The 17,689-nt window shown below is 47.7% G+C and overlaps 1 protein-coding gene across 1 annotated transcript in view; it reads left to right on the top strand.

Moving 5' to 3' along the window:
- Positions 1-4,549: 4,549 nt before the first annotated feature.
- Positions 4,550-17,689, top strand: part of LOC144944490 (uncharacterized) — a 28,505-nt gene continuing 15,365 nt past the window's right edge. Inside the window, exons 1-7 of the mRNA XM_078872674.1 lie at positions 4,550-4,803; positions 6,702-6,812; positions 7,721-7,796; positions 9,106-9,265; positions 10,575-10,623; positions 12,694-12,752; positions 17,304-17,339. Coding sequence (XP_078728800.1) covers positions 4,767-4,803; positions 6,702-6,812; positions 7,721-7,796; positions 9,106-9,265; positions 10,575-10,623; positions 12,694-12,752; positions 17,304-17,339 — 528 coding nt within the window. The 5' untranslated portion in view covers positions 4,550-4,766. The remainder of the gene's footprint in view (positions 4,804-6,701; positions 6,813-7,720; positions 7,797-9,105; positions 9,266-10,574; positions 10,624-12,693; positions 12,753-17,303; positions 17,340-17,689) is intronic.

Here is a 17,689-nt window from a genome sequence, read left to right as displayed (position 1 = left end):
AAAGAACATGGTGCTTTCCGAGCGATTTTAAACCCTATTTAGAACTTGCAGAATTTGGCAACAATAAATGATTTTTTTTGTTATAGTGGTGCACAAAACACAAATAAGAAGAACCAGCAATACATTTGTCAATATCACTGCACCATGGAAGGGGGCGGGGGGATATCCAACATGTGACATTCTTCTTCTATAAATGTTACTTTACACGCTTGACTGTCACGATGTTTGCCTGGCACAGCCAACACTATTTGGACCGAGCTGCCTCAATTTTTTCCAGAATTTGAGTTTCCCAAAACACAAGGTGTGATGTTTTCGTGATGTGCTCGGTTGCTGGAGTCACGATGTAAGAATGGGCAGGTCTTCCCAGATGTACTTTCCAGTCAAGTGCCGCGGTGGCGAGAGATGTTAACTACCTCGCCTGGTATACAGGAGGTCGTGGGTTTGATCCCGACCCTGACGCCTGCTGCTGTATATTTAAAATAAAATTGTAATAGAACTGCGGACGGAGTAGTTTATCCACCGTGCTACGAGAAATGAATCCGGAACACAGCGATATGCAAGCGCGCATGATTCCCGGCACACTTTCATACATGTGGTGGTGAGATATTAATTACCTCGCCTGGTATACAGGAGGTCGTGGGTTCAAACCCAAACCCAACCCTGGCGCCTGCTGTATATTTGCAGTTTGCATCTCCTCTCCGTGGTCGTGTGGATTCTTCTCCAAGCCCTCCCACCATTTCCCTCCAGATTTAGAAAGACGCGTTTAGAGTATTTAGCTGCTAAACATGTCCACGTGATAAGCCACTTCATTGGGCTATCATTTATGGGCAGGTCGCTTCTGAAAAAGAGCTGTATAGCGTAGTGGGCCTAATATGGGGAGGAAAAAAGTTAAGTTCAAAATATATCTGCAAGTAAAAGCAGTGCAGGATTAAGCTAGTGCGGGGCCTGCAGCATATGTTATAAAGGGGCCATAATATTTAAAAATCACAAATATTACAACACGTAAAAATGTTACTTGCACAGTAAAGTAATTGTATTTTTTCATTTGCTATACAGCCAAATACGACAAATCGCTAACCTTAAACACCCAGTCGTTCATACAAGTTGAAGGCAGTATAGTACTATAGTAATAGAGCAAGTGCAAAATCACTTAACCTTGAAAGTGCGGGGTCCGTAGCATAAGTAGTTACTTTTGCTACTAGGATAATCAGTGTTGCTGATCTAATTAAATATGTAACGTTAAATGTTAATTTTAATATATAGACGTATTTAATTGATATGCGTGGCCTGAATCCTGATGTCTGGAATTCAGTGCAGCCCATGATGTAAAATTAGGCCCAGAGAATTCAGGACGTGGCCTAAATTCACGGCCAACTCGAATTGACAAAAGTTTAAATTTGAAACGCGCTGCCATGACCGCAACTCAAAGCGCCAGTTAATATGGCTATCGGATATGTGGCATAAAACTTTTCACTAAAGTAATATGTTACGTATTACTACACTTTCTTTGCCTGTCTGTGTTCCGTTGTGTCACATTGTATATGCCGTTCACTCGTTTATTTACAGAACATGAACGTGACACTTACGTAAAGGACTACATTTTACGAAGACGCTTTGCAGGGCTTTGCGATGTCGCAACGCCCCACGTGCCATCAGCGTTTTGGCGGTAGACACAACTTGTTAATCTAGACGATAAGGCTTACATAATATAGGGACGAGAACGGGGGAGAGATGAAGCAAATTATAAAAAACGTTGGCGAGCGACGGAGGCAATCAATACAGGTGGGATGATAAGCTTTGGGTTACAGCAGGAGAGGTAGAATGGAGACATTTCCCGCTCGCCATGAACACAGTACAGGTCAACGTCTTGTCTGTGAACCTTCCTGTCCACAATGGTATGTGACGCCTCAGGGATTGCTGCATATCCACCTGACTTGCGGCCAAGATGGGTTATTTATATTTATATTACATCCTCACTGTGAGCATTTCCAACATGCCAAACTATCACTCAATATCTCAGTGGTGTGGTCGTTTGTGTTTTGTTTAACACGTAGGCTTTCGCGACCAATACCATCCATAATAGAGGTTTTTTGGGGGGATTCGATCGCGTAAATATATAAATGTGTCGTTAAAACCCACCACCACCCCACACAGCCAACTAGTAAGGGTTGTCACGTAAAGAGAACATGCCAATTCGTCACGAGTACAGCATTAGTGTGTAGTGTATAGTGTAGTGTATAGTAGTGTAGTGTATAGTGTAGAGTAGTATACTAGTACAACACACCGGTTGTGTGTTGGACAGCCAAGCCACACCATTTACAATTTGAGTACGACGTTTCGCCAGTAATTACAACCAGCTTCATCAGGCGACAGCCAGATTTGTGGAGAAGTCCACCTGTTATGGATGATATTGGTCGCGAGAACCTACGTATTATGGACTTTCTGAGATTTATTGTATACGAGCTTGCATTTTTGAACGTGCCACCCAGGATACTGTAGAAGGAACCCCACGATCATTGTGTTTGTACAAACATGAATCCACCCAAGTGAAGCGGAGCTAATTCGTCGTATCTCTCACACACACACGGCTGTGGTGACAACACAGCAAGCAGCAGCATGGCCTGGCGACGTGGCAAAGGCTGGAACAGTTGCGAGGGGTGCGGCGTTTAAGGTTTGATTTCGTGTGTGAACTTTGTCACTCGTCTCTTGAAGGGCCTTTAAATGTCAGCACGACTCAATGCAATTATCTGGCATTTTTGTATGTGTGTGTGTATGTGTGAATACTGTATCACGCAGCATTGTCGCAGTGGGTGTGGTGGCATTCCAGGGTGTGGCTGGAGTCGCACTCCGACCTCTCTCCACTGGCGAATACGGCAGAGATTGCGCACGGCGATTCCAGAATGTTGTTAGACATCTCTCGTCGTCTTTGGGCGGAAACGCGCTCGGCGATAAACCATTTGACTCGCTCGACTTAATGGCTCCAACGCCGAGTGAGTGGCTTGGCGTATTCTGCTGTTCTATGTCGGATTTGAAGATCGGCCTTCACCGGGCGCTTTGCAATGTATAACGAGGTCATTTTTTTATCTCTCAAACTCTTCAACGGTTTTTGTGCAGGAAAATGTGAAAACCATTGTCCATGTAATATCCTTACATCGATAGGGTCTTCCCACGCTCTTGCCAGTCTCCCTCTCTTGATTTTTTTTCCCGGTGGAGCTCATTTACACTCACACCTTTGCAGTGCCGGATTAAGCTAGTGCGGGGCTTGTAGCATGATGTTATAAAGGGGCCCTAAATATAAAAACACATACATATTTAAACACACATGTTTTACTTGCATAGTAAAGTAATTGTATTTTTTCATTTGCTATACAGCCAGATAATAAGACAAATCGCTAACCTTAAACACCCAGTCGTCGTTCATAAAAGTTGAAGGCAGTATAGTACTATAGTAATAGAGCAAGTACAGAATCACTGAACCGGAATTGATAGCTTGATAGCATTTAAGCGCGGGGCCCTTGAAAGTGCGGGGCCCGTAGCTACTACATATGTAGTAGCTACTACACATGTCGTAGTAGCTACTACACATGTAGCTACTTGTGCTACGAGGATAATCCGGCACTGCACATTTGCTGTTCTGTCTCTTTACATTGTCAGGAGATGGCCACAGAAACAGCGAGGCTGCACATTGAACATGCACTGAATTACATCCGCAGTGTGTGAATAATACTTAAGTCAAAATGTTGATCATCTTTGCTGGTGGTGGAAATTCCACATTTCTATGGCAGGTACGAATCCACCTGCATGAGGATCACTGTTGACTTACCACAAAGTGCTCCTCACTTTAATGGCCTCATCTCGACCAGAGTTTGAAATCTTGATATTGAGACAATTAGTCTCATCACTGTTTCATTTTCTATAACTCATCATACTTTTAGCATAGTTCTATTATTTATTTAGGGGTGGGATGGTGGCACGCTACACTAAGCACCAGGCTACATGAGTTTGATTCCTGGCCACGACTAACATCACTGGTAATTGGCATCTGAACTAGTTCTGGGTTACCCTGATTTCACCCCCCCCCCCTCCCAATTCACCAACATGGTGAAGTATGGTCAAAAACCACACATGACATTGGCACGTTCTGTTTACGTGACAACCCTTACTAATTGTCCGTGTCGGGTGGTGGCGGGCTTAACGACACACGTTTATATTTTAGATTTGAAGTTTTGGTTCTTTCAGTAAAGTCACGTTGTGTTCCGCCCGAAACGTCGTGATTTAATTGAGTTTTTTTCACTTTTTTAATTATTATTTTTATTTTCACCTACGTGACTTTACCGAAAGAACCAAAGAGTACACGTTTATATATTTACGCGATCTCACCCCCAACTCAAGACAACCCCTGCATGTCAACATGGAAGGGGAGGGAGGTGGGGCTTGAGTCTGGCGGCAGCAGCCGCAGCTGCCGCAGTGCGGGCCCCGGCCACCAGGTGGCGCCGTGACCACCCCGGTAGTCGGCGATCCGGGTCTCCGCGTCGTCAGTCTCTCCCCCACCCCGAGTCATCTCCCATCCCCTCTCGGCCCCCCCTCTCTGCCGCCCCCCCCCACATCTCGGGGTGTTTGGTGAGCGCGTGGAGACGCCGAGACGCAGCCGAGGGGACTGCTGCTCCTCGCGCCGCGGGAGAGGAGAGAGAGGACGCACGGGCCAGCCGAGGGGCAGCCGAGGGGCAGCCACTGCCCACTGGACAGCCACTGCCCACTGGGCAGCCATGTCCCGGAGGGAGCCGCTGCTGCAGAAGCTGAAGCGTGAGCGCGGCGCGGAAACATGCGCGGTCCGGGCAGGGGGGGGGTGTGCGCGGGGTGAGGGTTGAAGGGTGAGGGTCGCAGCCGGGTGAGGGATGGGGCAAGGTGAGGGATGGGGCAGGGTGAGGGATGGGGCAGGGTGAGGGATGTAGCAAGGTGAGGGATGGAGCCAGGTGAGGCATGTAGCAAGGTGAGGGATGGGGCAAGGTGAGGGATGGGGCAGGGTGAGGGATGGGGCAGGGTGAGGGATGTAGCAAGGTGAGGGATGGAGCCAGGTGAGGCATGTAGCAAGGTGAGGGATGGGGCAAGGTGAGGGATGGGGCAGGGTGAGGGATGGAGCCGTGTTAGGATGATGTATTGAGACTGGTGCGGCTGGAGCCACGTGTGTGCACATGGATGCAGCCGGTGGCTGGAGTGAGCCAGTCGAGTTGAATTACAACCGCTGATGTGGAAGCCGTGTGAGATTGAACACCTGCCCAGTGCCGACGCTGCGGACCTCTAGGGGCGTCACGGTGGCTATGAGATGTTAACTACCTCGCCTGGTATACAGGAGGTCGTGGGTTCGATCCCGACCCTGACGCCTGCTGCTGCTGTATATTGGGAGTTTGGGGCCGTCCAAAATGACGTCACGCACCTAGGGGGGGGGGTCAGACATTTGTGACGATGTGTGACAATGTGTGACAATGTGTGACGATGTGTGACGGGGGGGGGGGGTTGAGAAATGTGACTTCACATCAAAATGTGAAACTTTAAATAAATATAGACAGCATGTTCTACTTAATTGAATAGACTTTTTAATAAATGTTTTCTCCTACAACATCAGAGTGCAGCGCCACATTAAATACGCACTACAATGACAATAGTTTAAAGCGATTTGAAGCATGTTTTATTTTTGGGGGGGGGGGGGGCAGAGCTTTGTGACGTCATATTTGAGGGGGGGGGGGTCTGACTTTATGTGACGCCGTGTGACGAGGGAGGGGGGTCAAAAATCGTCTAAAATCGCGTGACGTCATTTATGGACGATGGATTCTTCTCCGAGTCTTCCGGTGTTTCCCTCCACATTTAGAATCGTGCGTCTGAGTGTATTTGGCTGCGATCAATTTCCACGCGATAAGCCACTTCGTTGGGCGACGATTTGTTGAAAGTATCGCTTCTGAGAGCGAGCTCATTGGGTCTTTACCTCGTAAAATAAATTAAATAAATATTTATTTACTCTTACAGGAGAGGAGAGAGGTAATCGCGGATCGTTTCATTATATTCGATTACAGCTTTGCCCCCCCCCCCGACACTGTGACTGGGAGCGCAGCTTCAGTGAACGGGTCTGGCGAGCAATGCGACAGCCCCGTCACGTGCGCGGTGCACGATGCGTACGTGTGTGTGTCATGTAGCCCGCATGCCCAGCCACCGCAGGCCCAAATAGCTTTTGTTCGGCCGGATAGAGGGGGCTAAACGGGCACGGCACGGGCTAGAGAAGAGATGGAGTGATGTGGTACAAGAGGATGTGGAGCTGAGTGGACTTGCCGATGACTGGTACCAGCGGTGTCAAGATCGGCCTCTGTGGAGGAGGCTCGTGAAGGACGCGACTGGGCAGCTAGAGGCTGTCGCCCTCCAGCAACAACAGAGGGCAGAAAAGCGACGCTCACAACAACGAGCGGAATGCCGGGCGGCTAAAATACAGCAAGTTGGCACAGTAGGGGGCACAGGCGGTGCATCGGCCAGTCATCTCAGTCAGTCGACCTGTGGCACCTGGGTCTGCCCCGTGGCTTCCTGTCGGGAGGCGTTCGATACTTCACGTGGCCTCAACGTGCACACATCCTGGCACAAGCGTCGTGGTGACGTCACCGCCACATAGTGGCGAATGGCGGTTGTTGTTGTTGTTGCGTGTGTGTGTATGTGTTCAGGGAGCGTGCTGACCCTGCAGGAGCAGGGTACACCAACAGTGAGCGATGCCACCCCAGGGCTCAACACCTTCTGTGAGAACATCGAACACATCCTGCGGAAGGGCCTGAAACGTGAGCTTGGAGCACACCGTGCGATTCCGTGCTTGTCAAAGAGGATTGAGTCCATTCAAAATACAATTGCGCTCTCGAATGTGTAAGAAGGATGAGCGCTGAGAGGCGGATCGGTTGGTGGCTAATGCTGTGTGTCTGGGTAATGAGCCAGCGTAGGTTAGAGTCTAATAGCTGTCAACCCGTACGGTTTAACCCCGTATTCTTGTACAGGGAAATTGAGTTTTCAGGTCCATATGGCGTACAGCCGTTTCAATGCGGGCAAAAATGTTTGTCTTTGTTTGTGCTTCTCCCTTTTGATGGGACTTTGTAGGATGAACGTTGAGATTTGTAAGGGCACGGGGTGACCAATAAGGTCTGAATTGGTCTGTCATAAGGTAGGGCACTGATAAGGGGTTGACAGGTATGGAATCTAGTTTCAAATGCATAGCTGCCGGTGATTAAACCGAGTTCTCAAGTGTCGTGAGTTGATTTTCTCAGTTAATGTTGTTAAATTCCTTCTCTAATAAAGAGTGCGTGACAAATACAATGTTGTGCCATCGAGTGTGCATGAATGGCCGACTGAAAGGACTCAAGAAGTGCCTTCCCATGATGCAGGCCGATGCACTCCTCACTCGAAGCATTCCAAATTGAATGTTTCCATCTTTTCCCACTTAAATCTTTTTGAGCCATTCATAGATTCACTCCTGGATGCCACAATCCGCTTTCTGCGCGTGCGAACTTATACCTCGTCTCTCAACCACAGCACTGTTCCTTATCCACGATCGTGTTCGCTCCTTTCAGGCTGCCATTCCACGACGGCTCTTGTCCGTTGACAGTCTTCCCCTTCGTATTAGTGATACTCATAACGTTCAGTAGCTGTCATTCGTTTCTTAAGAAATATCCTATTTTTGTTTTTTTACATCTTACAGAGTCTGCGTTGAGTTTTACAAACAAGGACTACTGGAACTGGATTGAGGCCCTCTCTGAATTGAGCTACTGCACAAGGTACTATTTTACTATTTCTGTTCATGTGTATTGACAGTCGAGTAAACTAAACCAAAACTAAACTATTTTTATTTGACCAGGTAAGGCCCACTGAGCTGTATGGCTCTTTCTCAGCAGCGACCTGGCTATCACAAATGATAGCTCAACAAAGTGGCCTATAATCATGTGGACACTCATTGCAGCCAAAATACTCTAAACGCATGTTTCTAAATGTGGAGGGGAAAACCGGAGGACCCGGAGTAAAATTCACGTTACCACGGGGAGAGAGACACGCAAACTCCAAATATGCAGCAGGCATCAGGGTCTGAATTGAACCCATGACCTGCGTATCAGACGAGGGAGTTAACATCTCACCACCGTGGCGTCCTTGACAGCAGCTGTCGAGTGTGCAGGCAGTGCAACTGCACCGGGGGCCCATGGGAGCAGCAGAACCCCCAGGCACACAAGGCCATGAAGAGGCAGGGACATTTTGACGGTTGGGCCCCATTTAATTCCTTGCACCGGTGGGGGGGCAGTTTCTGAGCGTGCTCAGGTCGCTCCGCGTTGTGGCGATCGTCCTGAGTCACGCGTACCGGCAGATGTCACCTCGCAATTGCACGGCGGTCTCGATAAAGATCACTTTGAACCACCGCGTTGACGATCGTTCTCGTTTGTGCAAGGAGCCCCCACTGGACTGCGATCTATTTGAGAGTGGTGCGCTGAACACGTTTGTTGAACTGGGCTTGCAGTTGTTGTTGGCTTTGCTTGGATCGTCCAGAGCTATTAACACAACGTGGTAACCATGGTTAAATGAGAACAGAAAAAACTATATATTTAAGCCTCAGAGCTGGAATTGAGGCATGTTAAGTGCTAAACCAAATGGCATCTGATGTTTTTGTTTTCATGCAGGCATTGGTAACCGGGCTGAGACCATCACCTCGCTACGACTGAGAGCGCAATTTAATCACTGGCGGCTGAATTATGGATTTGAATCTCAACCGTGCCCACTCAGCACTCCGACCTCTGACCCACCACCCAGCCGCTTTGCTAAGCCACTTTATTCGCAGCTTAGCGTGGTGTAAATATAACATCGTTGCCCAAAGCAACAACTTCTCGTTGCGATTAGCACGGTTGGCTACGTACGGTGCTAAAGAAGTTCAGCGTACATACATGTACGTATGTTGAACTTCGTAAGGCAGTGAAACACGAACGCACATTGAACTTCTTTCGCACCGTATGCAGCCGACCGTGAAGGCGCTGCCGTCAACGGCGAGCGCGTGTTGTCGGCTGCCACAGACGCGCGAAACACGCGGCGCGTTTGTTCCCCAAGGAACGTCCCCCTGCTCTCCTTCCTGGTGGACACGGTGAAATCCCGAGCGGACATTTTCACGGCCCAAGGCCGGGGCCGGCTGCTGGTGCGGGTGGCGCTCGCCAAGAAGGCGCTGAGCTCCGTCGTCCGTGAGCTCGCACGGCAGCCCTGCATGCTCCAGGTGGCGCGACGCGGGCGGATTTTTTTTTTCTGTTAAATATAGACGGTGGCAGTCCGCGACTTACGAAGGCAAATGTGTTCCTGAGGCCCAGTTCGTAAGGCGGAACACAGCAATCGACTGTGTGTTTAAATGGCCGCGCAGACACTCGCCTCCAGCACGAGGCTGACTCAATTACATGTCGCGGAGGATCGATCAGGTGGGCAAAATAGTGCCGTGGTTCAATTTGCGTTTTAAGTCAATGTTCGTAAGTCGAAGACTGTCTTAATAGAACTTTTAAAATATTTTTTCCCCGCAATTATCGCGTTTTGTGTTATTCGTCGTCACGTCACCATCAAAGTGGTCGGTACCGGCCTCTTGACAACGCCAGTAACTTGCGAACGTTCGCACGTATTTGAAATGCTGTCGCCTCATGAAACGTATTTGTCTTTATTTCCCCGCTTTGATATTTACCGGTGTGGTATCAGCGTCATGTGAAGTGATGAAGTATATCCATTCAGAACTCTCACGAGGCAGTGAAACACCCAGTTTTAGAGAACGGCTCGCGGAAGCGGATGACGCAGAGCTTCCTCTGAGATTCCTTCGTAGTGACCACTGGCTCACACTAGGGGGCAGCTCTTCTCCACACACACTCTGCCTCTTGACAGGAACAAAGACAAAGAATCCCCCGGATAGCCTATAAAAGACTGTTGGGGCAAGTGCTGTTAGCGAGCAGCTATGAGGTGTGGCAGTGAGTGGCCAGCACCACGTACTTTGTCTCCCTAGTACCGATGTTTACACATCGCACCAGGTACTCATATGACGCTGAATCGACATAGGGGAGGCCTAGGACCGGTTCAGATAATCATCACCGGTGTTGGCCGTGAGTAACGTTCATAGCATGACAGTCAAAATGATAACTCATCCTCAGAGCTGGAATTTTAGTCAAATTAAGTGCACATCCAAACTTTTATGTGAAGGTGTTTTTCGTGCAGTCATTGATGACCATCAGCCTAGACCATCACAGGCGGCTGCCTATATTCAAACTCAGGATTTAACCTCTGAGCCATTGGGTGAAGGCCTCTCCGTGCCGTATCGGTCGCGGCGGTTGTTACTTTCACGCCGGTTCTCGTATCACTCGCCGACTGATGTTAGCCATGGCTGGGAATCGAATACGGGTCGCCGGTCTCACCGTGCAAGGTGCTCATGACTTGGGCTGCACTCCGCCCTTGTTTGACACAGGTGTAGCTCCATGTACATGTGTTAGCTACAAATACGTTGGATGTAACAGTCATGCTGTGCTCATGGTGATTTTCGTGTTGCCGTTCTGTAGCAATGGTACGAGCCCGATTCTTCCATCATTGGCAACGAAGACATGTTGGGTAACAAACCTCTCCTCTTTTTTTAAGAACACGAATCGTTCACATGAAGCCTATGCATAGCCCACACCACGTGGCAATCAGTCAATCCCTTTGCACATCCGCACCATCAAATGCACTCTGACTTTCTAGAAACGTCCACAGGCCCCCTCCGTCTGGCTGAGTCAGGCTTTCGAGCAGCCCTGAGCTTGGCTCCAGACCTCTGAGTTGTCGGCTTGTCAGCAAAATCCCGCGCGTTCGAAATGTCATCATCATCATCATTATCATCAGGACCTGGCAATGTGTCTGAAGAGCGCCAAAGGCTCCTGGCTCTGACTATTTCAGACACCGGCTGACGTGCTGCGTTCGGTAACGGACTTCGGCATTTGTGATAAGCTCGTCACGTGACAGCTTGAGTGTATTCCTTTGCTTGAACAAAGCACATTGCTACGCCTTTTGGCGTCATCTGCTCCAACACCATGTGAGATTAGACTCTCAGGAAAGCTGTCTCGGGTGTGGACCAATCAACTTCAAGGACAGTGCATATCATTATCAGAGTTATGTTTTTTGTTTGCATTACGACTGCAGGTATTGTGGTCTATGCAAACATGACTCCTTGTAAAAAAGGTGTCAGTTTTGTTGCCAGATTAAAGGGTAAAAAACCAATTGTCATTGCTACAACTGTTCACTTTGAGGCGGAGGGATGAGTCAATCCATCTATTAACGTGGATTTCTTCAGCTCACGATATGCCACGCATCTCATCACAGGTGTCAGAATGTTTCCGGTTCGTATATCTGTTGCATGTGATGGGTTTCCATGGCCCCCTGCTGCCAGATGGACTGTACCGTCCCTTCCATGTTGCGTTCGACTTCCTTACTGCAGGACGCAACGCCTCCCATTCATCCTCCTCTGCTGCTTGCGCTGCTCAAATGTGGAATGATCTCCTGTCAACTCCTCTCCCAAGTTTCTGCAGCTGCGATAAATTCAAGAAATACTTTCTTGTCTGCTGTACAATCCACAGTACTCTCTCTATGATAATAATTTAGAGCCTCTAGTGGCTGCAGGGTCCATGTGAACCCCAATTCACACAACTTGTGAGTTGAAAACGCTCAATTGTGACATGCACGGCCATGAGAATCAGCTTTAATCGCTAAATCAACGCATCACGACGCTTTTCACACACTTTTATTTCACTTGCCCTGCTGTCTGTTTATATTCTTTCAGACGTTAATATCTTTGGATATACGAGGCCTAACGAGCTGAAATGTTGCACACAGACTCGTCTATCGCATTGACAATTCAAGATTTAATTTAAAGAAGCGGTCCAGGTCCCGCCAATCCTGCACTTCGTGTTTGTTGCAACAAAATAATGTATTGCGCTATTTCAAATATATTATAATTATCCATACAATAATGAACCATTGTTATTTTCCGGATTGAGATCCTAAAATGAATATGTACATATACAAATTATTTTTAACGAGATTCACGTAAAAAATTGTCAAAACCAAGTTTTGTCATGTACACACTTTTATTTGCACTCAAAAGTAGACAACACATTATTTTGACCCCAGAATGACTAAAATTTGATGTGCTGAATAAAAGTAGGCAGTTTCCTTTCGATATGTTTAATTGACTTTATGCGCTACGCTTTTGCAATGTAAGGTGGTACCGAATTATTCTCTGATTACGGACCATCTATGTATGTTACGTATGAATCTACGCCTCGTAGTAATATAATGAGAGTAAAAATGCTATTTTCAAGTCCTCAAGACTCTTTTTCAGGAGGACCCTGCGTTGGGATACTTGGACAATTCCATGTCATGAGAATAAACCAAAGCGCCGGGAAAAACCCCACGAGAGAATGAAACTCCGAGCTCCAATAGGTAGACGGATCCAAGAATCCAATGTTCTGCCATCTCCTGCCCGCCTTGCAGCCAAGGCCTACAGAACCCTGGTATTGCCAAGCTTGACCCGGCTTAGTCTCCCAATTTTCAACGAGATTGGGTCCGTTTCGTGGCGAGTTGGCACCGTGGCTTTTGCGATCGCTGTGCGCTCCGTGGTGTGTGGGGTTTTTTGTGTGTGCTCTGCAGAGCCATTCTTGTCGCTGGTGAATGCTGCTGCTCAACTGTCTTTCAACCTGGAGCTGGAGGTAAGGTGGTGGCGCGCAAGTGTGAACATCAGCCTCTGGTGTGCCAGTCTGACCCGCGTCGCGTTTTTTAACTTGCAGCGTAAACGTATGGCGATGTACACGCCCCCCCCCCCCCGGCAATATTTGACCTGTTGAGGTTGAGGGTGGGGATTCTATTCACTGATTTTATTCTGGATGAGTAGCGCTCATGTTATCTTTACAGTCTTCACCATGGCGATGCCCCAACCCGTGCCACGTGTTTGGCCAGATTAAAATTAATCGGGTGATGGTTCAGGCTTGTGTAAACATAACCGCTGTTTGTCCGACACAAACATGAACGCCTCTTCGTCTTGTGATTTATATTAATCGGGAAACCGTCCTTCCATGATAATAATAATTTACATCTGAAAGGAGCATTTCATCCGTAGATCCCAATGTGCCATGTGTGGAAAGCAGGATACAAACAGAACCATTATTAAATGGTCAGAACCCAGGGGTAAGGCCAGTTTAAAGAGGTGAGTTTTGAAGACAGACTTCGATGTCGCTAAACAAAAGATCTCCCAGATCTTGTAAAATATGACAATGTACACATTCTTTTTTTACCTGATCCATTTCTTTCATGAAACATATTTCTGTGAAAAGCTCTCAAGAAAGACTTGGGAATGAGCGGTTTCTTGGTGCTGCAGTTGAGAGTCTGTGCCACAAGGTGGTGCCACAACCAAAGAGCGACTGGTTTTGTTCGGCGAAAATGAGCCGCTGACTCACTGCATAAGAAATTACTTCAGTACATTACTTCAGTAAATTACTTCATTAATTTTTTCCCCCTTAACATCAAACTATTCACCGTTTACAGGCAATCCACTTCTGCATAAAGGCCATCATACCGATGGTTCTAATTGTTCTCCAGTTCACATATTGCGTATCGAATGAATTCAAGCGATGTCTGCAACCACTAGTGGCTGCTAAAGTCAGAATGAAAAAAATGCATGTAATACATTTTCCTGAATGGAATCCGGACTCCTGGAACTGAGTTTGTGGGTGGGACCCGCTGCTACTTGGCGCTCGCTAAGCAGGAAGTGCACGCGTGCGCACCAGCCAAAAGCTCGCGTCAATTCGCGTGCCAAACTCCTTCAATCCGACACTCGTAAATCCCATTGAAGTGGTCGGTAATTTATTTCCACAATTCGTTCGTTAAACGACGGTGAAGGTTCTTCGCCGAAGGGCGCCAGTTCATCCTTAGCTGGCCCAAGATGCGACTTGCTGCGAGGCCTTCTGCCTCCTGTCATACCTGCGTTGAAGCGCACAAATTCCGGGCGGAAGACGCGGGGACTTGCCTTTTCTACCTTGGTCCCCGTCGTCTTCTGCTGCAGGCGTTGTGTGCCCCCCCCCTCCTCTGCCCCCCCCCAGTTTTATTGCGCGCACACACACACACACACAGTGTTGGCAAGTCGCTGCTTGCCGCAGAGATGCATAATGGGTGTAAAAGACACGGCCGCTTGGTTTTAAAAGCTTCAAGATCTGAGAATGTGCCATGTTATAAAACCTGAGTTCACTGCCTTAACCATTCTTTTTTCCGTTTCTCCCACGAGAGATAGTTATTCGCTTGGGAATCGTGTATGTCTGTAGCCCCTGTCTTCACCAACACATTATCTACAAATATAAGACTTTAATCAAACAGAAACTCCTGAACTCTCGTTGTTAGTTGCGGAAATTCAAATAGCTGGCAGGTGTAGTTTTACTACATTTCATTTTAAAACTCCCAATGTTGCGCAAAAGCAAACACTGTTATGTGATAGCACCACCACTGTTAGCCAAGACCAGAAAGTAAACTCCGCTGTTAAAATTCTTAGCACAGTGCTCCAACCAGTGTGCAGCCACTCCCCCCTATCTACTCTGAAGTTCTTTGAATTTTTACGTGTACGTATATGTTTCTATCGGTTCAAGTCCTGTTCTTAAATTTTACAAAAATATTCATACTTTTTTTAGTTTTTTAATCTTCGGCCTTACCTGGTTCTTCTGGTAGTGTGGTGTGCTATGAAACACGTTCATTATGGCAATCTCGAGGGCTCAATGGATTCGGTGTTTCCATCGCGTCACCGATCCAACCAGCGGAGCGAGAATCTGTGCGCTCCATCTCTACGATGAATCCTGGCCGCACACGCTCACGCTCATTGCGTTTGGGATTTGCACTCAATATCTCAGTGGTGTGGTCGTTTGTGTTTTGTTTAACACGTAGGCTTTCGCGACCAATACCATCCATAATAGAGGTTTTTTTGGGTTAGTTCACATAAATATATAAATGTGTCGTTAAAACCCACCACCACCCGACACAGCCAACTAGTAAGGGTTGTCACGTAAACAGAACGTGCCAATTCGTCACGAGTACAGCACACCGGTGTGTTGAAGAGCCAAGCCACAACATTTACAATCTGAGTGCGACGTTTCGCCAGTAATTACAACCAGCTTCATCAGGCGACAGCCAGATTTGTGGAGGAGTCTGTTTCATTCCTTATATAGAGGCGTAGATGTGGTGACCACGTTTCTGCGATCTTGATCAAAGTGGTTGGTGCGAGGGATTACTGTGTCAACGTACATTATGCATGCGCATTATGCGAGCCCATTGATCTTGTCCTTCCTGTCTATTGTGTGTTTTGTGCGTATTATGTTTGTTTGGCTGTACTCCTTTCGGCCTCGGTCTTCCCTAACCAATCGACTTGTGGTCTCGATGGACTGTCCCTTGGTTGTAAGTAAACGTCATCTCTCCACCTCTGTTTGCGTTTGTGCGCTTGCACCGTGTTGCTGCAATTCACTCTCTAATTCCTTTTTTTTGGCTGCTCACCCTGCAAGCGGATTAGACTCTTGCCGACGCGCAAATGTGTAGTTTGTAGAGCCACGCTTTTCGCCGGTAAACGAATGGGGGAGGCACTCCACGAAACGTGCGCAGACATTGGATCGTTCATCCTTCAGGTTTCAGACATAGGAATTTGGAGCTCTTGTAGACGCTGCTTGTTACAATTTGAAACAAATCTTTATTCAAAAGTGAGTTTTACTTTGCAGGTGGGAGGATATTAATAATGTAATGTCACAATCCCCCCTGCCCTTTCACATGCTCGCCACTCCATTACCCCACGCACTTCTGACAAAACCCGTGATCAGTTTCACTTTATTTTGAATTACCCTGTGTGCCAAGAAGCCCGTAAATCGGGTCTCATCAACAAAAATACAACACCACTTCTCCGACTTGCGCAACAAGTCACAGTAGAAGATCCCGGGGCCGGCCCAGGACACGCTGGCGGCACGATGTCGCTCGGCTGGCCTCTCGGAATTACCCAGGAAGAGCTAGAGTCTGTGTGTAGTGTATAGTAGTGTATAGTGTAGTAGTGTATGGTGTATAGTGCAGTAGTGTATAGTGTAGTATTGTGTAGTAGTGTATAGTGTAGGAGTGTATCGAGTAATGTATAGTAGTGTATAGTCTAGTAGTGTATAGAGTAGTGTATAGTAGTGTATAGTGTAGTAGTGTATAGAGTAGTGTATAGTAGTGTATAGTAGTGTATAGTGCTGTAGTGTATAGAGTAGTGTATAGTAGTGTAGTGAATAGTGTAGTGTATAGTGTAGTGTATAGTCGTGTAGTGCTAGTGTCTGTCGCCAGGGAAAGGGAGGTCTGGACGGCCCTTCTCAACACGCTGACACCACGACCCTCATCAGGACACGCGGAGTGAGAAACGAACGGACGAAGATAAGCGAAATAAAAAATAGCGAGCAAATCATAATCGCAATATTTTTTTTTTATAATTAAAATTAAGTTAAATATAGATCGTTGTCAAATAGCACGCTGTGATGGCAGGTCACTTCTGTGCTGCTGCCCTCATACTCAGGAACTGCCCTTTGCCAGCTGCCCACCACCACAGTACAAGTCCATGCTCAAGAGCTTCCCCTTTCTCTTCTGCCCATGGCTGTCCCCCGTTTGTGATGTGCCTTAGAAAATTAGTAAATACATATTAACATGCAGCCTTTCGTGAATGCGTGGACAAAGTACTCCCCCGTGCCATGCCGGTCACAGGGGTTTTTGGCCATACTTCACCACTCTGGTCAGTGCGGGTTGGACCAGCTCAGACATCGGTCACCATTGCTGTTGGCCAAGGCGGGTAGTCGAATATATGTAACCACATTTTCAGTGGTTCCCCGTGAAGGACATATCCTGCTGTTTTTTACAGCGTCTGTACAGTCTTATCGATGCAGCTACATTTGGTTGGATGCTCCTCTGATTAGCACAGTTGGCTACGTACGGTGCTAAAGAAGTTCAACATACACCCGCATAAATCCAAACACTATTGCGAAATAGATAAGTGGGCAATATATATTTTTCATATATCTTATCTCTCCACGTAAAAAAAAACATTAAAAGTTTTTTTTTTTACACAACCCATCGGCCCTACGGCCTCCCTTTCAGCAGCATTGATTGGGTAGACGCAAGCTGTGGATCGGGTTCGACACGGAGCGCCTCGTCGCCAGAGTGGGGCTCGCTTGAAAATTGTATTTGTGTTGTTTCTGATGTGTCGCCTGTGCTGGCAGGTCTCCACATTCCTGGATGAGAGCTGGCTCCTTCCCGTGAGTAGTACACCGGCATGCTAAAGCAGACAAACCACAGAGCGTTCGCGGGTCACAAGACTCCTGAGGAGGGCTTGGCAGTACAGCCCGTGCGAATTTAGCAGGGCGCAAGTTTGAACTTGCACTCGTGAGCTCGGGGGCCTTTGCACCGTGCAGGCCAGCGCCGATTCGTGTGGCACTGCGGTGTCGCGAATATCGCCGCCGTTGCGACGTCGATGTGATGATGAAACCTGTGAATGGCGAGGAACGACCATCGTCACAGAAAGATAGCGCAGGTCCGGCAAACCGTTAGTTTCACACATCTCGCAGAAACGTGTAAAGAGCACTCTGCCTTTATGTATTAAGCAAAA

Source organism: Lampetra fluviatilis, chromosome 35, assembly GCF_964198595.1.
Source record: "Lampetra fluviatilis chromosome 35, kcLamFluv1.1, whole genome shotgun sequence".
Classification (NCBI taxonomy): domain Eukaryota; kingdom Metazoa; phylum Chordata; class Hyperoartia; order Petromyzontiformes; family Petromyzontidae; genus Lampetra; species Lampetra fluviatilis.
The sequence above is the reverse complement of the archived record's forward strand: the minus strand, read 5'-3'. Positions and strand labels throughout refer to the sequence as shown.